Source organism: Bombus affinis, chromosome 7 (genome assembly GCF_024516045.1).
Source record: "Bombus affinis isolate iyBomAffi1 chromosome 7, iyBomAffi1.2, whole genome shotgun sequence".
NCBI classification, from domain to species: domain Eukaryota; kingdom Metazoa; phylum Arthropoda; class Insecta; order Hymenoptera; family Apidae; genus Bombus; species Bombus affinis.
Genome location: NC_066350.1, coordinates 4,640,563 through 4,664,949, shown reverse-complemented (window position 1 = coordinate 4,664,949; position 24,387 = coordinate 4,640,563). Strand labels below are relative to the sequence as shown.

The window sequence follows — 24,387 nt, the reverse complement described above, 5'->3', positions numbered from 1 at the left end:
AAGTAAAATATAATTAATATCTTGAATTAAACTTTTGGTCGAGATTCTTAAAAAACTTTAAACTTAAGAGAGATAATTAATATTTAAAAGAGGAAAGTAATTTAAATTTACACGATAATTATAATAGCATGGTTTACACCACGTTGTAAGATGATATTTCTATCTATGTATAAAAATATAATGTCTTTTAATTGCATAATTTATTGTTAAAATTATACAGGATAATTTACTACAATATAAAAGTATAAAGTATGAAAATTTTTGTCTGTTCGTTTGGAAAGTCATTTGGAATAAAAAATAACTTGTATTTCTCAAAACTGAGTTGTAATATTAAACTTAAGACTTTCCAATAACAACAGTAAAATTTCGAATTGCAAGGAAACTTTAAACTGTAAGTACATAAGTACATATCGGGATCTATGTTCCTATTTATAATGTTTTACGTGCAGAATGATCACCCAAACAATCTGTTCGGAATTTTTATATTTTTCAGAAATTAGTCTTAACGTGTAACATACTATGCTATAATAGTGATAACACGATTGCTCAATACCGTTTGTATAAAAGTATTATGTCAAATATTCTACTAATAAATAAATTAGCAAAAATATTACAATGTACTGAAGTGACATTTAATTATCAAATTAGATATTATAAAATGATTTTCACATTATTAGACAACTTCTACGTGAACTATTGCTTCTTATTTATATAATTTTCAAAATTCTTCGCATTTTCACCTAAGCATTTTTATATACATAATCACACAGTATTGTTTAATCATTCTGTAAATGAATTTTTTTAGGAAATATTCGAATACTAAGACATAGTTTGATTGTACACAAGACTAATTTGGGAATTGATCTGCATTAAAATTGATCACTACGTAAAAAAGTCCGAATGTTCTCTAATAGTCACCCCTTCCTCATGTTACTGCCACCACCACCACCTACCTATCGTTCACTTTTTTTATGTGATTTTGATGTTTCTCTGTGTTTATCTGTCTCGGATAGGAGCTGGATAAAATACCAAATACAAGCATATATCTATAGATATAAACAAATGAAAACGTTGCTTTTGTTAACTATGCCATGTATATACCAGTGATAAATTAATACAATAAGATTTAAAAATAAGATTATGGCTTTTGCAAACCAAAGCACAATAAAATCGTTGTATGATTACATTGGTAAAAATTAACGCACTATGCATGTATTTACATGCTTGGAAGATTCGGACAATGTATTTTAAATATATTGGTATTATTCATGAAAAAGAGGCATATTTATTCGGCTCCTTTACGATTACTTTCTTGTGTATATATAGTTGTCTGCCCTACTTTGCTTCGTAGATTGTACGCAACACTATGTCTCTTTCTGCACGATCGTGTATTATAAAAATTTCGTGTAACATAAATCACAGTATAGAAGGGGAAAAAATGTATAAAGTACATTAATATCGATGGACTTATGTGCTTCACATTAGCGTATGAACTGATACGTTAATTCCGAAATAAGAATGTCACACTTTAATTTCAATTTGCCTTTGAAATTCTTTATACTCGGCAGTATCTGTAGCGCACAAAAAAATATAATAAAAAGTAAAAGTCGGCCTTGATAAAACGAAGCTAATATTTTATTATATTTCATTGTAACACGTACATATGTAAGGTAATTTTAGATACTTTTTGAAGAAAGAAAGAATATTGCACGTATCACACTCTAACTTCGAAAGTGACACAACTCGAAGATTCAAGAAACTAAGTTTCTGAACATAATAACACGTTATTCTGATAATCAACTTATCAACAAGAAGAGGCATACTCGTAAGATGGATTTTCCAAGTAACGTCATTTCTATTAAGAACGCGATATATGTATTTCAATATATCTGCGTTATTTTCGAATCTGAAACGGAGGATATAAATATTAGAAACACACGGCGTCTTAAAATAAATGTGTCGTTAAAAGATGAACTTGTTTCAAGACTTAGTTTTAAAATATTATTAATAATTATGAACTGTTAATATTTCTATAATTCTTGCAAACGGTTTATTTTTACAATTGATATTTATAAAGTGCCATATAATCAAAGAATTTGTAAATAATTTGATTTCAAGATATATTATCATAATATATCAGGAAATGATTCGTAACTCATTTATGATTTTACACCTAGAAACTCGATGAAAATTAATATTATTAAATTTGTTAAATGTTTAAATGTTTCTTAAGAATCATAAAAATGTATAGATCTGTACAGATCTGCACGATGTCCTAAATTTGAACAACGATAGGACATTCTCTGTGTGAGATGATGAGTGCCAACATCTCGAAGCATGATACAGTACCAGCTTCTATCGTATACAATTCAGTGGTTCTGTACAGTTTGTTGGCTTATACTTCAAACGCTTCACACGAATTTCGATCTGATCTGTGTGTGATTTCCATCATACCGATACTTGAAAGTTAATATTTAGCAAACGTCAAGTTATTCCGTAACACACTTGCTCCAACCAAAACGCGAAATAGAACAAATATAATACCGATCGTGTATTAATGTATTTATGTACGTATTCGGTAAAAGGAAAATAACAAGCCGATTAAGATCAAACGTAATGAATTTTCTTTGCTCCGAATCGAGTTTAGTTCTGTATTTACCATGGTGAAGAATGTACGATAGAGAAGAGAGTAGAACGACAGTAAATTTGAGAAATGTAAATGCATTGTAGAGGAAAAGCAAAAAAAAAAAAAAATAATAATAATAAAAGTGGGAAATGAAAAGACGAAAAAATTGTCCGCGTTTGCTCGTGGTGTCGGTGGTGCGTGGTAATGTGACTAGCAAGAGCATTTGTTTTGTTTATCGTTACGGAAGGAGGGGCCAATGACTACGGGTATGCAGGCTACGCTGTTAAACTATGGGGGGCAGCAAGGGTTTGGTCGGTGCAGCGTTGCATCGCAAGGAAGCTTCGAGGAAGATGAATGCGACTCGAGTGAAGAACTCATAGGGAACGCATCTGGTGGGGGCCAGTCCGAGTCGCAGACTGTGGGGCTCCAACCAAAACTGGCCCCGATCAGTGGCTCTATGGAGCCCACCACCGTTTTCAGGCTTCACTTTCTCGGATCGGTTGAAGTTGAAGAGGAAGGGAGACGTAAGCGCCTTAACAACCACATAGTGCGGGAGGCTGTGACTAAGATCAAGGTCCGCCCTCCAACCCTTAGATGTATCATTATATTCTATTCTATAATCGTTGTTATGTTCGACTCTCCTACCTGCAACAGATTGCTTTTTTTATTTCTCGTTTCTCTTTACATTACACCTTCGCTTTCTTTCACTGACAACGAGTACACAAATTTTACGTACATATTACTTACCTTAGTTCTTGAATCCCTCAAATCTAATTATTCGTCCGATACTCTAATAAATATATCCTCGTTTTAAGGAAAGAATTTTAGCGCTTTAAATAGCAAATTAGGTATTGAAGAGTGAAAACTCTTAGATAGCTCGTAGTATTACACGGCAAATGCTTTGTAGTGAATGCTGCAGTTAACAAGATAAAGTAATAAATAGAAGATGCAAAAAATAATTTACTTAATAAAAGACATTATTCCACAGAAAGATATACCACGATAATCTGTCAGGCGTACGCAAGCTTTTGACATATCTGACATCGTCTTTTTTCTCGTCGATTGTAACAAAAATGTGTGACGATACCTTTTAGGATATGTACAAGAATGGCAACATCTCGCAACATCGATAATGTTAGACACCTTTTGCCAGACACTGACTATTTTCAAAAGTAATGAAACTATTGCTTGATCAAATTACAGTGTTTTCTAAGAGACGCTTCCTTCCGTAAAAAGAAATGAAAAACAATGTTTATCGCGAGGAACCAATCGCACGAAAGAACGTGAAAGGAAGAATAATCAGGTCTTGCGCGTATAGCTCGCCTGTATAGGACCAGTAATTGGTGCAGGAATCCGTATATTGTCCTGGTTAATAAGCAAATTTCGATGCTGATGTAGATTTCAACGTTAGCGAATGTTCGGATTAAGCAAAATGTTTTACGACCGTTTGATCGCCGCTAGAGACGCTATTAAAATGTAGCTTCCAATTTCTAATAATTCTATGTTTTTATTACTTATTTATCTACTATATTACGTATTCTCTTAAAGAGCCACTTTTCTCTTATCAAATTTACGTTACAATTGAAGTAAAATTCAATGATTATTACCGTCTCACAACACTAACTGATATGTTATCAAGTAACAGTTTCGTACAAGTTGAAAACACTCAAAATCAGTACTTAAAGCAGAAACGAACAAGAAAGTAAACATTTATACGTATTAATAAGATAGAAGGATAAGATAATTATAATATTTCAAAGATAACGTGAGAGAAAAATATTTTTCTTCGATAGATTAATAATTGTTTAATTGTTTTAAATGAAAACTATCTAGATTTACTCGTTGTCAATGAAAACGGGTGTAACTAGACGTGATTATTTAAACGAATTGTACTTTAAATGTATAATGTTTTTCACAATTATACGTGACACACATATTTGATTAGGTTTTCTTATTAAACTCTCAGGTTTACGGAAGTTTCGAATTTCAAGTTTATTAGTGTAGAAAAAATACATATGGACGTGAATTCTGTTTCACCAAACTTACTAACAATCGCATTTTCAATATTGTGCATCATTCCTTGCATTAAATTTAAACATGATATATAGTAAACTTACAGCATCTTTTCTTACTGTTCTTTACTGTATAATATTGTTAATCTCAATTAATTAATTAATTGCTTCCTTTATTTTATTCTACATGCTGCTTCTTCGTGATAGGCATTGGTACGTATCTTTTACAATACCATTTTAATTGAATATCTTTTTCATGTGTAACAAAGATACAAGATGAAAGAAAATATGTAGGTAGTTGAAAGTAGGGACTTCCATTTGGTATTTTTACTCTACACGATTTTTAATGAATTCGACGACAATGTCATTGATAACGATGCTTTTACGATAAGCTTTAAATTATTTGGTTTGCTAATAAATTGATATTGAGATAAAAAGGACAAGATAACTAGTGTTCCATCTCACAATTTTTGCTTTTTATGTAAATATTTTTGAAAATATTCATCAAAAATTCGTTGACGATATATGTGATGCAAAATACATATTGAAAAATATACATAATACTCGAAAGCACGTTAATAAATTTATTTTACTAATAATACTTGCAATTTTATAGAATAGAAGACATCTTTAGACCAACAAATCCAGAACTACAGCGCGCTTTTTAATTTCATTTATAATTACATTTGATAACTGCCTTTATGAAAAACTTTTTCAAACAGTCGGTTTAAAAACAGATATTATCAGTAGTTACATACATATATTCCCTTTAAATAAAAATTAAAGGTTTATCTGTTTATAAAGAAAAAAGCTATTGATAGTGTAGGTAGTAGCGTAATATAAAAAGTAAGAGTTAGAATCGTCGAATTCCCTCATTTTCATATTCATTTTGCTGCATCTACCCTAGTAATCAGTTGTACAATTGTATAATACTTTCATACTATTCTTGTTTGAATTTCTTCGTTTTAATTTCAAAAGGTTACCACATAAATACTTATAGTTGATTCAGCTTAGAAATTCGTAATTGTTGTCATTGAATCTATTACGTCGACGTAAAATATGCCATTCAAGTATAAAGAAATAAAAATTTGTACGTACAGGCACCGGATGGCGAAACTCAACCAAGTACAGAAGTTGATTTGTTCATCTCGACGGAAAAGATCATGGTTTTGAATACGGATCTAAAAGAAATCATGATGGATCACGCGTTAAGAACAATATCTTACATAGCAGATATTGGTGATGTAGTGGTGCTAATGGCACGAAGACGATTTGTACCACACGAAATGGAAGAGGCGCCGAAAATCAACAGAACTCCAAAGATGATTTGTCATGTGTTTGAAAGCGAAGAAGCCCGATTTATTGCACAAAGCATCGGACAAGCATTTCAAGTTGCTTACATGGAATTCCTTAAAGCAAATGGAATAGAAGATCATAGTTTCGTAAAAGAAATGGATTATCAGGAAGTACTCAATTCTCAAGAAATATTCGGTGACGAACTACAAATGTTTGCCAAAAAGGAAATGCAAAAAGAGGTAATTCATTAATTTCTATACTATATATAATCTAATAGTACATTCTGTCTAATAAACTATCAAAAACCACTCTGACGCGAGCGTAATTTCTGATCTGTTAATGTCGTCCAATATCATAAAGGAAATACAGCAACGAACTGTATGAACAATACTACGAATAATATTTGCGCCTTTTATAGAAAATATTTTCTCTCGCGCGAGATAGTTTCCTGATTGTACCTATTCGGAAAGAAGAGTTAAAATGTAGCCATTTTTGAGTATCAGAACATTTCAGAGCATCTCTCAGGGAACAAAAATGTTATTATGGCAAATGTGATAGGAAAGTTGAAAAAAATAAGTGTATAGATGAGAAATGGCAATGGTCAAATTTGTTCATCCGTTACAGTTAATCTTGGTCAGCAGAATTTCTGAAGAATTATTGTGTCGATATAGATGAATAATTATTCTGTAGCTGGATCAGAATTTAAAGAAAATGAAAAAAGTGTAAAACGTGGGCAACTTTTGCCATTGCCACTTTTTTATCTTTGCATTCACTCTTTGTCAAGTTTATTGACAAAGTTTATTAACTCAAGAAGTATTTAAAGTCTTCAAACTTAGATCGAACTATTCATTGACATTTAAAGAAAATGCGAATGATATCGAAACTAAATGTTTCTAAATAGCAAAATAATAAGAGGCACGAACTTATTAATTGACCTAATATATGTAATGACGAACAAAAGTATTGGCAGAGATCAGTTTTCTTATAAAACCCTGCGTGGGTTCTCCGTCCAATTTATGCATGAAAAATAATTTTCAAGTTGAAATTAACGTTTAGATAGATCATGCTTATCATTTCATAAAAGACTATTCATTAAAGAGGCTAAGTAAAATAGTAATTACTTATGATTTTTTGATTGAGATTAACAAATTTATATCATTGAACATTTACAGGTCGTGGTACCAAAAGCGAAAGGCGAAATTTTAGGTGTAGTAATTGTTGAATCTGGATGGGGTTCTATGCTACCGACAGTTGTAATTGCAAATTTGGCACCAGCTGGAGCGGCTGCTCGTTGCGGACAATTAAATATTGGTGATCAGATAATAGCCATCAATGGTGTTTCATTAGTTGGCTTGCCTCTCTCCACTTGTCAGACTTACATCAAGAATTCAAAAAATCAGACAGTCGTCAAGCTAACTGTCGTTCCGTGTGCGCCAGTAGTCGAGGTCAAAATCAAAAGACCTGACACAAAGTATCAGTTAGGATTTAGTGTACAGAATGGAGTAATATGTAGTCTACTAAGAGGCGGTATCGCTGAAAGAGGAGGTGTTCGAGTGGGTCATAGGATTATCGAAATTAACAATCAAAGCGTCGTCGCCGTGCCCCACGAGAAGATCGTCAATCTTCTTGCCACATCCGTCGGCGAAGTATGTATCACCTTTCTCTTTTTTAATTTACTCCTATCCTCAAAGACATTCAGTTTCATAACTTGCAAGTTATTGCAATATATTGGAAGTTACATTTGTATTTAAAATAATTGTTATTGTAATACGCTTCTTACCAATTGTATTTTATTTCAGATATTAATGAAAACGATGCCCACATCGATGTTTAGGCTACTAACTGGCCAGGAATCTCCAGTGTACATATAAGCGTTTGATTGCCTGGCTGATATGCGTAGTGAACAGACAATACATCCGCCATCCACTACCATATTATTCAATACTCTACTCTCTGTACAGATTTATTCTACGCAAATTGCTTTGTGTTTCGATTCTTGTGAAATTCTATTCGTATATTCTCACCAGCTCCTGCTTAGCAAAGCAACAAAATTTACGTAAACACGTTGCGACAAATATTAATATATTGAATATTTACATAAAGCAAAAAAAAAATATATATATATACATAATATATACATAAACATTTTATTTATGAATGAGATTCTCTATGTCTGTTTTCCAGTCTAGTATTCGTACAACTATTAAAAAATAATATCCAGATGCTGAAACTACAACTAATTGTTGCAAACCGAAAATACGTTTGATGAATTTTCATCGATTCTTCCTCACCATTGTCTAATATGTTTTTATTTTCTATCACCTTACAAAATAGTGGAATATTTTATGTATTGGGAAGATTATTTACCATATATGTGGAAAAAGTGTTATTGTATATTTATTTTCAAAGACTGCAATGTAAGCAACTTTTGAAGTAAAAAGCAATAATTGTGTTGCTTGGACTTTATATGTATATAAATTTGTATATTCATTCATTGTGTATATTTGTTTCCAACAAGTCTTTACTAAATAATACATTTGTAATGTATATTTATGAGAACATAATTTATTACAAAAAGGAAATGATAAGTAGATTGACATTTATATTTAGAGAAGCTCTCTTTGCGAAACAAATACAGAGAGGAAGACAAAAAATTGAATAATTAAATTCCATGTATTCAAACACAATGAATACAGAAATGATATATGTTGCGAAATCAGCATCGAGAATCGCATTCCATGCGCGATAAGAAAAGCGAAATATGCAGTGCACACGATTATACATAGCACAAAGCTCTTTACCACCGTTTAGAGCAGGGCTGGAACTCTCTGTACATTACATAGTTAACGACGGAGTATGTTTCTGGAAGGGCCTTCATATATTTTGTTGGCTTCATGTTAAATGACATTGTTTATTTAATCTTTTCTATCCGCGAGTTGCAATTCCTTTAGTTTTTTAATTTTTACTAATATTAAGATCTACTGTCTACTACATAATGTTTCGAATACGACGTGTCGCGATAAATATCACGGTAGTTATACTGAAGAGTACTCCGTATAACATTTCATCACATCAACAAAATTTTTGTTTACAGTGACCTTTTTTAGAACTATATCTTCTTCGATAAAGGAATACTTTTGTTTGTTGTTAACAATTACTTTGATCAAATCGAATTACTAATGCCAAGTATTATTGATACATAGAAAGAAATTTAATATTCAACGTTGTATGAGCATCGAGATGTATTATCGAAAATTCTGTATTTCTTTCTCTGTTAAAAATATTATACCGAACATTATAACGCTAAATATACTTTAACAAGGTGTCTTTCCATAATATTGTATTCTAAATTTAAATTTACTTACGCTTTGATAATTATTGTAAAATAAAAAAACTTCAACAACAAAATTTCACGCCAGGAAATAGAAAAATATTTTTCTGTGTATCGATACCATAATACAGAAAATATGAATAATTATTTTTCGAATTTTACTTCTAAATTTTAAGTTTAAGATTTCGTTTAACAATTGAACATAACAATCTATGAATTGCTATTGAAGTAAATATATGATCAACAAAACAACATCTGTGTAACACAACAACATCAATGTAACATATTGCGTAAAAATGAACGCATTTATTTTTATTACTGATGGATGATGATATTTTAATGTCGTCAGTCGTAACCGACTTACATGGTGCAATATTACTCCATCATTTTTTCACAATTAATGTAATCAAGCGAGAGCAATCTCATTAATTATACAAGCATTTACAGTTATCACGATTGAAACATGATCTTATTAAACTATTTAGAAGATACTCTTTACTTATCGAATACAAATTAACTTAAAAGAAAAAGACGTTTTAATCTCGATTTTATGTAATATTACGACTGAAAAATTACTAACATTTACAAATGGTAACTAAATAATATTAACATGGAGAGGAGTTCTCTTCTATGTAAATACCGCGCATCAGCACCCATCGATTTCCATCAATCTTTTGCTGGAAACTTTCTACTCCAACTACCGACAGATACGCGATATGCAAATCTTAAGATTTCTAATGAAAGTTTGATAAAATTTCAATGCCAAAGTACATTAAATAACTATATTAAATATGATATGTCAGATCGCATGATTTTCTTAACTATTTATCATGATATGTACGTAATAATAATTTTCCTTTTTGCGCATATCAAATTTCAATTCATAATAATTTCTGTCTTCTAAATAAACTTTCATAGAATATCAAGCTTAATATTTGTAAAAGATTACAAGTGAAATTACGAAAAAAAAAGTTTAAATTACTTTTTTTCTTTATGTAAACAACAATACCGAATTCATGATAGAGATTCCTCGTTATTTTTTTGTTTTTATATTTTTATTATCTCAAGGAAAATGTCTTCTTTTTTCTGTTGTACAATAGGATTGTGTTTTCTTCATTTTTGCATCTAGTACTACTTTCAGATCCTTTTATTTGCATTTCTATTATTAAGATATTGAGAAATTAAAATAATTCATGTATGTATATAGGTACCTCAAGATTGATTAAAACCTAATATTTGCTTCAAAAAGAGACTTTCTAAATAATATGCCATCGTTTAATAAATTCATAATATAAGAAATACATCAACTGCGACATTTTTTGCATACTATTAATAAAATTCTCGATTAAATTTCCTTTTGATTAGTGTAAGTTAAGTGCAAAATTACGTACTTCTCGCAAAAAGAATTCTTCCAAATTTTTTACCATATTAATGTTTTCTCTTCTCTTTTTGTTTTCTCCTCTTCATAATTATTTGAATTGCAATAATTATACAGCACTATATTCATAATTTTCGATAATATACTTTTGCATAACAAAATATTTAAAAAATGATTGAAGCAATCTTACTTTGTTGCATAGCTATTCTGTGTATCCCAAAGATGATACACGTAAAAATCTATATATTTTACAAAATGATGCAACCTTGAAGTATCTATGTTATAGAATACATTTTATTATTTATCGAATCTTTGTTTTATCATGAACAAAAAAAGAAATTCACGATAGAACATCTTTCAAGCGTAGAAAGGAAATCAAAAAGAAAAGCGATTACAAAGGAAAGGGTGAATGTGAGAGAAAGTAATTGAAACGGATAATAATTTCGCCGCTTAAAGAATTATATGATTTTGCAAATCCTATATAAACCGGTTTGTTGTAATATCAAATAATATGTACAAAAATGTAGTTTATACTAATTTTATTTTGTCTGCATTTAATCAGTGCCATTTATAATGCCCTGGAATTGAACTTTTTTATGTTTTATTACATATACAAAAGTTATGTTTTAGTAAATAAAAATATGCGCATGCTTGTGTAACGGATCTGAGTGGAAAATTCTACCATCTTAATTCTAATAGAATGATTTGACAGTTTTTCGTTGAAACACTATTTCAAATGAATAACAAACAACGTTTTAATTTAAAAATTCAATTCAATATTGTCGAATGCACACAAAAATACAGCACATTTTTAAAGATAGTTATAGGAACATTGCTGCAACCAAAGAGATTATGTTTCTCAACGCATAAAAATTTAATAAATCAAATAAAAATGCTTATATACATATAATGCAACAGTTTTGTGTAAATTTGTTAAAATTTATTTAAATTTAAGTATATGTCTCTATCAAGAAATACAATTCTATCAAACAGTATACTGGTATAAAAAGTTGATTTCTTCCATTTTGTCTAATACCTTATAATTCAGCTCTATAAAGATTCTTCAAAATTACTGTCATCATTTCCGTCAGGAGATATGTTTCATTTGTTAAAGCAAAAGTCTATAATGATAAATCCACATACACCAATGTACACTTTACAGTAAACTGATATAGTTTATATTTCTTATATCACACATATAATATACACATATATATGTATATATACATATTATGTGTGTGCGCGCGCGCGCACGTACGTGCGTCTGTGAAAAAACGCAATGCGAAATTTCATATCTTTTTTTAACAATTGAAATTGCGCGTTTCGGACAAGATATATACATACATAATTATCCGTTTTCTCGGAAACGCGCGATTTCAATCGTAAAAAATATATTAAATTTCGCATTGCGCTTTTTTTCAATTCCTTATTTTATATCGAACGTAAACACATGAATTCATGATAATTTACGATTAATCGAAAACAAGGATAAATGTAAAAGCTTTTTGAAATTTATTTTTTAGAGAAGAAACGCCTTTAAAATAAAATTAGTAATAATAATAATTCCTACAAATAATATATATTTTATTTTTATATAAATTACTTTTAATGGAGAATATTTTCGCAGAATCGTTTATTGTCGTCGAGAACTTCGATTTAAGTTCAACTGTGCATTCATAGTGGACATATTATATAAATAATAATTTTATATTTGTATGTTTATTTCGAAATTATACAATCCTATGTACGATAACAAATCTGGCTTTGATTATTAATATGTGGTTATTTATATATTTCGTATCTCAGTTAAAGTGTTTTACACTTTTTGGAATTGCATTCAAAAAGTTAGAAAGAACTTACAAATATACGCAAATACATTTTGTATAATATAAATCCACTCGATACGTTTCCCAAGAAATACTATTTTTGATCGCAGACGATTAATGCTGCTGTTTATAATCTATTTAATGCAAGATAATTTACATTTATTTATTGACACAATATTATCGTTCAGAAATCATTGTTGCTTTTGCTTCACAAGGATTTTACTGAATATCTGCATAATATAGATATTTTAAATAAATGGAAATCACTTTAGATCTAATACAGTGAACAGAATAGCGATACATATTAGAAATACATGAATTAAAAAAGATGTTAATTATTGCTTCGTTCAGTAAAAACTCACATTGTTCGCACGTTGAATGTTATTTGATTTATACGAGATAGATACATATAAGATGGTTGAAAAAAGTTCATTACGCATAATGTACCAATTCGAAAATAACAAATAATATTTCCTAACAACATTAATGTACTTTGGAATGTTTATTACTTAATAATAAATAATATTTCATTAATATCATTATTATAATACATACGTAATATTTATAACAGTTGCTTCTTTTATATTTTTAATCCTAAATTGTAATTATTCAATCGAAAAGATTATTTATACGATACTTTACACATGCACATTTTATTATTTCTGCTAATGTCCTAACGTATTCTCAATACTTTTTTATACATTTACTATATCTTCAGAAAAAGTTACGTTTCTTACAATATTTTTGCTGGAGAAACCTTATTTCACTTCGTAAATCACGAATGTGTTTTAATTATTCTTTTAATTTATTTTGTATAAATATCAAGACAAGGAACGCTTTGTTCTATAATATGAAGGAAATGATAGAGATAATCAACGTGTCAACAATTACAGTTTCAATATATTGCATTTTTTATAATTATGTTTACTTTTAATCAAACTATCTTTCTATTATATAGATTTAAGATACGCGTACTATTATACACGTACTATTTTTCTATGTATGCGGTTTTTTCTTTAGATTATTTTATATTTTCTTGCCATAATAATTTATATTTAATTATGCATGTCGTGCAGATACGTTGTTTTATTGCTATTTTAAAACAGTCCTTTTTCGCCTCATATTTTACGACTAGATACAATAACGATATAAATTTTATACCATGAAGGATTTATTTATACATTTAATCCTTATGGGTGCTTTCATAGAATTATAGAAAAAGCAAGCCTTAAATAAATTTCGAAAGTTTATATTCGATTGTAAAAGACGTAAGCAGCGTGTTGCACATCGCATATCACATTAAATGTATACACACATATAATATCGAACAACGCGCGTTTCCCTTCATCAAAAAATCCAGTCAAACTCTTTCGGACGTTTATGTTCATAAAATGAACACAATCGTTCACATATAGTATTATGTACTTCATTTTTATTCTCTTGCTTAGATGCCATTCATAAAATATCTACTCTAAGTAAACTCTAAATAAATTTCTTTCGGATCTTTGGTACTTTTCTGTCATTTTATAATTTACATTTTAATTATTTGAAAATATAAAAGATCTTACATCATTTAACTTTGTTACTTTTAACCGAAAGCTTTTTCGTTACTTATGAAGTATTTAATATCATTTTTTTATCTGCAAATTTATCGTATGAACACGTATATTTCTAAAACGTACCATAAAATAGCGCCTTATACAAAGTGTTGTACGTACATCGACGAAGTTTTCGGGAAAAAGGGAAACGATAAAATGTTCTTTTCAGTTATGTGGAGTTACTGCGCCCGGAAACGTTGACACAAATTTAGAATACAAATGTCCTATGTATAAAAAAGAAATGAATTTTGGCATGGAAATTTTTATCCATATATTTGGTAAACAAAGGAATGATACGAATAAAATATATGGGATCAAACATGTTTATATTGGGTGGCCGAAATTTATCTAGTCATTACGCTAATTGTAAGAGTAAGATAAAACATGCATATGTACGTGTATACATATGTACGCATATAAATACGTATATATGCGGAAATCGATACAAATATAAATATAAATATAAAAATGAATGCAAATATAAATATGAATACAAATATAAATACATACATATATGTGTGTGTGTGTGTATATAGATAGATAGATAGATAGATATAAAGATAAAAATAAAATAAAATATACAGCCACCGTGAACCACCCTGACTGAATGTGTCTGTTTAGCCATATTTTAATAACATTCGCAAAATAACATTATTGTCGATCTGACCTTGCGTGGTTGTTGATAGAGCATTTTTTTTTTTTTTTTTTTTTTTTTTAAGCAGTGGAGTTAATGAAGTTTCTATTAGTTGAATGTATCCCTGCATTTACTTTTGTTATGCGTTGAAAAATTGTAAAGCATATTCCTAAAGAAAATTCTAAAAGCGTAATATCAATACAAAATATCACATTTCATTGCATAACATGTGTTAAACGTATAAGAAACATACGCGGTATTGAAAATGTTATAGCATACTGTTAATCGCAGAATATATTTAACATAATTACTTAAAAAAAAAAAAAAATTTTTTAAAGAATTATATCAACGCAAAGAACTGTTATAAATTAGAAAATTAAACTATACGGAATTTCTTATGACTGCTTGTGCAGTAAAGACTACAGACATATACATATGCATATATAAATATATAGGTATACATATAATATATATATATATATATATATATATATATGTGTGTGTATGTATGTATGAAACCGCAAAGATTTGCAACGCGAGTTACTAGGCATACATATTACTCTAATGTACACGTGAAAGTAATCGCTTCTCGACAAATTGTTTAAAGAGCTTAGATACATTGAATCGAATAATTCGTATAAGAAAAAAAATTCAATGAAAATTCAACAGATTGTCTTTTTATTATGCTTTTTTCGTTCATCATAAATGAAGAGTTTCGACGATTTAAAATTTAAAATGATTGTTATGCAAATAAACTTACGTATGTAGAACATATTCCAATAAAAATGCTCATACTATAGCAAATAATAAACATTCATGTGTTCGAAAAACAAACAGTTTATATTCGAAAGAATTGAAAAAAATATTTTTAATTCACAATAAATAATGTGATGATGTCCGAAAATTACTTGTATTGTCAAAAAAAAAAAAAAAAAGAAAAAAAAGGAAGAAAGAAACGCGTTGAAGAACGAAAATAAATAACAGATAAATAATTTATAGATTTTATATAAAATTAAAGACTTAAATTTTTGTCGAAAATATCCGTAAATGAAAAGTAAAAGGTAAAAAAGAAAACAACGAGTTTTTATTTACCGAAATATAGTTAGATCTTATCGGCTAATATTACACATGTAAAAGGTGTTATGGTTAATAATTATATCATGGAAAACGTAAATTACAAACATGTGAAATAAAAGTTCATGTTTATTAATTTTTGATTCGTTATTTGAACGTAATTAGATTTTATTGTATTCCTTTTCTTTATATCAATAAAGAACAGATGAGCCTGACGCATCAATTTCAGCTGAATTAAACGAGCGTACATATACATTTAAATATATTAATGTTTCATTAAAGCAGTTTAATGTTAATATTGAAACAGAAGAAACGTATAAATTGTCATAAAAATAGCCAATTTAGGTTAGTATAAATATACTTTTGATGTAAGTTAATATTAATTTTAAGGGAAGTTTTGTACAGAAAGGGGAAAGTCAATTTTGAGAGAGGAAATGTTAATTTAATAATGATCACTAATGGGGTAAAGTCAGTGCAAACGATAGACACAACATTACCTTAAACAAATCGTATTGGTAAGATAATCTAAACACAACCATTTGTAATGTCGATACGATAAGTGATAAAATATATCTTATACATAAATAGAGCTTGCGCTATAGCTTCATCAGTCATGAAACATGCTATAAAATATTATGAGTCTTTATCAATGTTTGTGGATGTATTATAAGTTATAAATTATAAGTAAGCTATTAAATGTGTACATCGTAATATTATACTAGTCCATATTAAGATAATAAAATGTAATTTTGAATTCAAATCCTAAATGTATCTTGATCGTTATATTATATGTTTATATCTTGTTTCTTATTAATTTCGTACTTCATACCAATTAAAAAGACACTTTTGAATAATTGGGAATATGCAAAATATTTCAATTTCTTTTTCTCAAAATAACAAAAGCATATTGCTATATTCTTATGAGTGAAAATAAGAAAAATATGTCATATAAACATATGTAGATTATAGATTCATACCATGAAATATGGACGTGCATTTATGATTCACCTTGTATATGTATACAGTGTTCATCGTAACAGTCACCACGATTTTTCAATTCCCTTCATTAATCTGATAAAGAACTGTTTTAAATAAAAATAAGTCAAATAAGTTTCGATAACAAATTGCAATAATAGAAATAGCTAAAAAGGTTTTTATTCAATAAAAAATGAAATCCACTATAACGTGCTTAAATGACACTAGATATACATACATATGATTGTTTTTGTTCATTGTGATAAATTCATCGGTGTCATGCACATTTGCTTTCTTTTAATAAGATGTTAAGAAAGTCAGCCTATTAAATTCCCTTATTAACACGTAAATTAAACAGAAAATTATCCAGTAATACCTTCTAGCTAAATGTAAATCTACTTGTTCTTGTCACGATAAATGCATTCTGAACTTATTAATATTAGAACATCTACCTATTATAGCAACAATATCATTTTTCGATTTCCAGAAAGATTGATGTGGTGAGAGTAGAAGAGATACATGCGATGCAGTAGATACATGTGTACTTACATATGTACATGAATACTTACAAGGAAACTTACATTATATTTTAATAATTTTCTTAAGAAGTTAGTGAAGAAAAGTAAATATGCATGACATCGTTGAATTTGTCTCGATACATGCCACCTTTAATACTCGATAAGAAAAATTATATGATACCATTTAGAAATGTTAAAGTGACCTTGAATTTTTATTGAATAAAAATATTTGTTTGATAGTGTTTACTGCAATTGCTACCATCTAAGTACTGACTAACTTTTACCCGAAATATTTTTTCATCAGATTAGCAAAAAAAGCTAAAATGTCGTAGCAAACGTTACAATAAATACCCTGTACTGTAAATGTAAGGTAAATAAGATTTCATCGCCAATTTTTAAATAATTTGAATATAATATCTATCTAAATAAATTAGAGCAGGAGAATACTGTAATGACCCGAATAATCACGGTATTTTCGGAAATTCTTCCAGGCAAGCAACTCAACTAAATCTATTTATTACTCATTACAGTTAATAGGCTATACATATAAGTATGTATGTAGAAGTGAGTGAGCAACAACTTTTAGCGATATTCATCAACCCATTTCTTGTACACTTTTCCTCCAAATGTGCGTTACAGAAAAATAAAAAAAAGGATTGAAATTGCTGAATTGCTAAAAATCAAATAGCTTAAAAGTAAAATAATATACTAAACAGTTGCGATAAAAGAAGTTATAAATTTCATACCTTACGTAAAAACTAACTTTCAGAATAAATGAAAATCTCTTCTATGCGAACGCCTGTTTTCGTATGAAGTTTAAAGTACTAAAATTACCATTACATCATTTCATTCGAATATTATAAGGAAAAAGACTTTTTTTGTTTTTAAATGAGTTTGAAAATTTAAATTTTGATCAATCTGTCATAGCAAATATGTACTTCACTATGCACAGTTCAGACGTTTCTTGGTATGTATCTCATGTATTATACATATATACTGTTTTACTATTATATTACTATGTTTTACATATATATATATTTTTATATTTATATATGCATCATTATTATATACAGTATATTATATACATATAATAGTTCAATATAATAAAATAGATTTATAATAATATAATCCAATGCTTGTAAGATTTTAATTTAAATTAAGACTTTAACATATTATGTAATTAAAATTTGTATCGTAGGCATTGGATTTGTAGCATTGGCTGCGGTTGCATTTTAAGAAGAGCAACCACATATAATGAAAACAGTCACAGTACAAAGAGATTTTAGCTGATCTCCAACCTATCACCAATGTGGTAACGTAGAATCGCCTCTCTAGTAGAATTATATTTTCTGGATAAAGAATAGCGCTCGTAAAATACAATATGTCCACTTCTCAGGGGAAGAGTCTAATTAATAACTTTTTGGATTCCTTATATAAAAGTGTTAACATGAAAGTTCCTTTTTAATTTAGTGATTTGTGAATTATTTGATATGTACAATGAGTTTTTCCGTAAAAAAGACAGGTGGTAGAATGTGGCATGAAGCACGAAAACAGGAAAAGAAAATTCGTGGAATGCTGGTAGATTATCGTCGTAGAGCTGAACGTCGACGAGACTATTATGAAAAAATTGTAAGAAAACAAATTAAATAATGATTTTTATGTAAATTTCATTGAAATTATAAAACTTAACATTATTCCTCTTGTCATGAGACCAAAATTTTTATTTTCCTTTTATTATTAAGTTAACCTTAAACTCATTCCTAAGTCTATTATAGATACGTTATATCTGTTCTATAATTATTAATAGTCGCTTAAAGATATAAATTCAGGAAATTACATATTTCACTTTCACATCGAGTTCATATCATTTCACATCGCGCAATTATATGCATGTATACATTATACATTATAATATACATGTCATACATGAAATATGTTCCATTTTATTATGCACACATTAAAATTTTTTTTAGAAATCAGATCCTACTCAATTTTTGCAACTTCATGGAAGACCTTGCAAAATACATTTGGATCCAGCAATTGCTACTGCTGGCGACAGTCCTGCAAATATGTAAGTCTTTGTGTTATTAATCTCTTATTACACCTGTTGTCAAAACATCATTTCATCTTATAAATAAATTTTAATGCATATAATTGTTTAATTGTTAATATCATCATTCGTATATTTTCATGCATATGTGTTATTATATATATAAAATTGTGATATATTTTGGCATGAAAATTAGATTTAATATGTAACATTTTCATATTATACATGAATATAGGAATTATACATGAAAAAATATTTTATCTACTAAACAGAATAATTAATTGAATATTTAATGAATTATGTTAAAAAAACAGAATACTTGAAAATTTTATCATATAGCAGAATATAAATAAATAACTCTGTCTGCAAAATATATGTTATATTGATAGGATGCCCTGGCAAGGAAATGAAGACAATCTTATTGACCGATTTGATGTACGTGCTCATCTTGATTGGATACCAGAAGCACCAGATTCTATTGATGTAGATATTGCTCTCACTAGTGAAGACAGACATATCAATTATGAACGTTATCGTATTATTGTTCAAAACGAATTTTTAGGAGGTGGGAGATTTATTTAAAATCTACATTTTATTTTTATTTAAAATTATTTGATAAATAATAGTCTTCAATGTAGTAACGGAAGAAAAATTTTTACACCAAATACATTTGGAAGAACAATTTGGTTCATCAACAAAGTTAGATTCCGCTAGGGATAAGAAGAAATCATGTAATAGTGTTGCGATTGGATATAATTATGAAACAGAAGAACCAATAACTGAAACAGTAAAATCATTGGATACTGTTATATCTGATGAAAAAGCAGATGATGAAGACAGTGATATAGATCTAGGTATAACTTATATTCCATAAATAGTTATTATAGTATTATAGTATATAGTATTTGTCTTATATATTATAAACATTTAATTTTTCTTTCTAGATATTTGTGTAGATGTATCTCAAATAGAGCCATCACAAGCGCATGAAATGAACTTAGTAGCTCAAAAATATGGGCTTTTAGGCGCTGATTATTTTAGTTTTTTAACACAAGATTTTGAAGAAGCTGAAACATTGAGACAAGCACGTAAACAAGAAGAAGAAAAAGCTATGTACTCGGTAAAATATAAAATTAAATTAAATATATTTTTTGATAATATAACATGACTAAAGTTATTAATTACATATTACTAATTATATTATTATATATACATTTAATTAATTCACATTACAGGGTAGAAGATCACGTAGAGAAAGACGCGCATTTAGAGAAAAAAAGATGATTGGACGAGTTATGAGTCCACCTAGGTAATCACTTTTATATTATAATATTAATACACTTATTACTATAGTAATAAATTTATTAATTAAGTACTTAATTAGTTAGTCCTTATTAAAAGAAATATATTTATAATATTTTACATTTTGCTTATTAGTTATGCAGCAAGGGAAAGTCCTGAATACAATCCCTATAGAAAATCTTCATCCAAATCTCGCTCGAGATCTGTTTCGCCTATAAACACTGGACAAATAACTTATATTACAAGTTTTGGCGGTGAAGAAGAGACTCATGGAAGTTCGTCTCATGTCACTTCATCCAACTCGAAAAAAGTCAATTACTCTCATCTTAGACGTAGAAGATCAGACAGTCCAACACTTAATGAGCGTACAATTAATAGAAAACTTTCAAAATCAAGATCTAGGAGTTGCTCTCGATCTGTTAATAAATCTAAATCGTACAGAAACCGTGATAGGAAACGAAGTGCGTCGAGGACCAGGTACGTTCATCGATATTTACATACATATAAGGATATTTGTATATATAATGTATAAATATGTATATGTATATTTTTTATATTATATATATTTACTTATGCTACTAATTGATATATAATTTTTAGATCAAGAAGAACACGTTCGAGACATAGAAAAATCACAAGATCGCGAACAAGAAGTCGTTCAAGACGATCACGAACTCGAAGTGAATCTAGATCTCGATATAGGAGTTTTACTAGGTCTCGTTCGCGCACCATTTCAAGGTCTAGATCTAGATCCCGCTCTCGTCCAAAAAGATCTAGAAGTTCATCTTCGAGCAGTATATCTAGATCAAAATCAAGATCGAGATCAAGATCTAAATCACATAACAGAAGTCACTCAAGAGATAGTTATCGTCGAAGACATTATTCTCCATCGAAATCAGTATCTAAATCTCGATCCAGAACTAAATCTCAATCTAGATCTAGATCAAGATCAAGAAGTCAATCCAGATGCAAACGATCTCGTAGTGTCGAAAATAAAGTGCCAGCACTGCCAAGGTAGGATATATATTGTAATAAATATGAAACTTTCGGTATGTTTATTACTTTTTAATTATGATATTAGATATTACGGTCGACGTGGGAAATCATCAAGTTTGGAATTAGAATTATCAGATAACGAAGAAAAAGTCTCTCCGGCAGCATCGAAACTAACGGTTACTAATATCACGAACATGTAAATTTAATATTAATTATATTACGCTACAAATTTAAAACTAGCTTTAAGGAGTCTTTTAATTAATTTAAATATTTCAGGAACAAGCCAAAAGCAGGGTTAAGTACAAATTCTGGTGGCGGACACAAAGTCAGTAAGAACCATAACGCTTACTTAGTCACTTAAAGCACAGAGAATAAAAGACAGTATATACTCTTTATATAACTACCCTCTCGACGAAGAACTTCAACAAGTGCTACTTGTTTTCATTCTGTTGGATAATACAAGGCGTTTAAATCACGTTCTTTATATTTCACATTTAATCAATTCATTTCGGGTTCTTAATACATGTCCAGTAGGAGAAAGACACGAAGAATTTGATTTAATAGCTCTATTAATGAAGTTTCTCAGAAATTTTTTCTGTGAAATTTTCATTTTTATTATTGACGTTATCAGAATGAAAACATTAAATTTTTTATGGTTTAATATATTTGTTTCGTAGACGTAGTAATACAAAAGAGTCTTCAGTATAGGATATATTTGATACCAATATCTTAATATGTAATAGCATAATAAATTTTTTAAAATTTTAATATAACCTTCACTATATATGTAATATATCTTAAACTTATACAGAATATGGAACTTCATACTATTTAATAGCATTTACAGAGTGTTTGAAAAACCATTCAATATTTCTATGTTACATAGGACACATCATACTGATTAAAATAAATTTGGTAAATATAAGTTGAAAGCTCAATCGTTTCCGAGAAAAAAATACTCTTTCATGTTAGCATAAAGATAAATGACAGAAGAATTACGTAACCGAATCTGGTGTACTTGTCGGATAATTCGATAGCGATCTGGAATTTTTAAGAGAAAGCTTGCCACTCTACAAGAGAAATTGCCAATTGTTTATAGAAATTGAAGGAAAACATGTGGAACGCCCCCTATAAATATTAAGAAGCCAATATTCATCTTTCGAACTATATTTACTAAGATTATTTTACTCAGTATGGTGTATCCTATGTACCACATATCTATTGAATGGTTTTTCTGAACATCCTATATATAAATATAAGATTTCTTCGAAATTTTCATTTATTTAAAATCATTAATGAACTATTTGTACCAAAAAGTTTAAATATTTCGAATAAAAGAAAAAATGTGTAACAGATAATATTCTTTGATGTCACAAAATTTATATTAAAATTTTAAAAATACTTTATACTTTGCTATACATATCAGAAAAAAATTGTAGTAATTGTAAACAGACTTTTAAGAGTTACATTTTTCAGTCACTGAAGATCACACCTCAGGAACGGCTTAAGAAGAAGATGCAAGCTTTATTAAATAGACAGTGTAAGTAAAATTTATAAAAGCTTCTATAACAAACGTAGTTTTAGTACAATATAATTATATTTATATTTTAGATAAAGCTGATAAAAAAGCCGAGCAACTTAGAATTGAAAAAATGGAACAACAAAGGCAAGATCGAGAAGATGAAATTCGAGAAATGTCTTTGAAGTTACGTAGAAAGTATGCTATTATCTCTATTCTATACATTCTTTATATTTAATTTAATATTACTTATCTTCTATCATTATTATTTTAACAATTTTTAGACAAAGAGAACGAAGACATCGGTATGAAGGTCATAGCTCTGATTCACATTCCTCTGTATCGCGTACGCCAAGCCCTGGTCGTAGTCCACGAATTGTCCGTCGAGAAAGGAAAGATAGGGATGTGAGGGATTTCGAACACGATCGTGAACGGGAAAGAGATAGAGAACGAGACAGACGAGATGATCGAGAAAAGTTTAGAAGTGAATCTCGTAGGAGATACAGAGATTCTCCACTTCGTTCTTTAAGTCCAAGAAATAGCCGGTAAAATTGCAAATGCTCTTTATAGTACATTGAATTAAAATTAAGATGATGTTCCAATACGTTTCATTAACGTTTATTCTTTTAGGGGCCTAGTCGATTATTGACGAGAAAGCATGCGGTTAATCTTCCATTTGATGGGCTTAAAATTTTATTAGATACTTCCTGTATTGCATTCCTTTCATAAAATGCTACATATGCTCTAAGAAATGCGATAAAGAAAGATACAAAACATATGATATAACTATAATTTACAATTATCCTTCAATTAATTAATATTGTTTAATCTTATATTATAAAAATAAATACAGTTGTTTATTTATATCTTATTATTATCATTATTATTCAACAGGAACTTTATATCTCTCTGTTACAACTAAATATTATTATCTAAAGTAATAATTTCAATATGTTTCAATTTCATTTATATAACTTTGATTTTAAAATGTTTGCCACTTTTTAAACATTTATATTATGAAACTACTTCAGCATATAAAGTATTTTAATAAAATATTTTTAATTTCTAAAACAACTGCATAAAATTAATTTTTTAATTTTAGTAAATATAACTGGAAGATACATATATATGTATTAGTTTTTATAACAAAAATTAATTTTTCTTAAAAATTTAATAAGTTTATAATTGTTTGTATTTAACACTATAATACTAAATAAAAGTGTTTTTTATTTAATTGCTACAATTTTAGCAG

The 24,387-nt window shown here is 28.7% G+C and overlaps 2 protein-coding genes and 2 long non-coding RNA genes across 13 annotated transcripts in view; 2 read left to right on the top strand and 2 right to left on the bottom strand.

The window, feature by feature from the left end:
• The window catches only part of LOC126918661 (uncharacterized), a 35,440-nt gene extending 23,802 nt beyond the window's left edge, over positions 1 to 11,638 (top strand). For 7 of the 9 annotated variants that reach the window (XM_050726801.1, XM_050726805.1, XM_050726804.1 and 4 more), the window contains 3 exons: positions 5,739 to 6,173; positions 7,107 to 7,580; positions 7,734 to 11,638. In XM_050726801.1, coding sequence (XP_050582758.1) covers positions 5,739 to 6,173; positions 7,107 to 7,580; positions 7,734 to 7,805 — 981 coding nt within the window. In that variant the 3' untranslated portion in view covers positions 7,806 to 11,638. Of the gene's footprint in view, positions 1 to 2,873; positions 4,046 to 5,738; positions 6,174 to 7,106; positions 7,581 to 7,733 lie in introns of those variants that run through there. The other 2 variants (XM_050726808.1, XM_050726807.1) reach the window with 1 other exon arrangement.
• A 2,181-nt stretch (positions 11,639 to 13,819) lies between these two features.
• Positions 13,820 to 14,469, bottom strand: LOC126918669 (uncharacterized). Its single transcript, XR_007711400.1, has 2 exons — positions 14,081 to 14,469; positions 13,820 to 14,046 (listed from the first exon to the last, which is right to left on the bottom strand). It is a non-coding gene; the product is annotated as an uncharacterized LOC126918669 (long non-coding RNA).
• A 3,295-nt stretch (positions 14,470 to 17,764) lies between these two features.
• LOC126918671 (uncharacterized) lies at positions 17,765 to 18,233 on the bottom strand. The gene is made up of 2 exons (XR_007711402.1): positions 18,015 to 18,233; positions 17,765 to 17,941 (listed from the first exon to the last, which is right to left on the bottom strand). It is a non-coding gene; the product is annotated as an uncharacterized LOC126918671 (long non-coding RNA).
• Positions 18,234 to 18,623: 390 nt separating this feature from the next.
• LOC126918663 (CLK4-associating serine/arginine rich protein-like) lies at positions 18,624 to 23,999 on the top strand. Of its 2 annotated transcripts, XM_050726814.1 has the most exons (14): positions 18,624 to 18,897; positions 19,242 to 19,339; positions 19,708 to 19,883; positions 19,957 to 20,172; positions 20,263 to 20,438; positions 20,554 to 20,627; positions 20,756 to 21,097; positions 21,221 to 21,634; positions 21,702 to 21,812; positions 21,893 to 21,941; positions 23,093 to 23,156; positions 23,228 to 23,333; positions 23,420 to 23,680; positions 23,766 to 23,999. In XM_050726814.1, exons 1-14 carry the CDS (start codon positions 18,766 to 18,768, stop codon positions 23,782 to 23,784), a joined length of 2,238 nt encoding a protein of 745 aa, XP_050582771.1. In that variant the 5' UTR covers positions 18,624 to 18,765; the 3' UTR covers positions 23,785 to 23,999. The 2 variants fall into 2 exon arrangements, with proteins under 2 accessions (XP_050582771.1, XP_050582772.1); XM_050726815.1 differs by lacking the exons at positions 23,420 to 23,680; positions 23,766 to 23,999 and having other exon boundaries at positions 21,893 to 21,945.
• Positions 24,000 to 24,387: the final 388 nt, after the last annotated feature.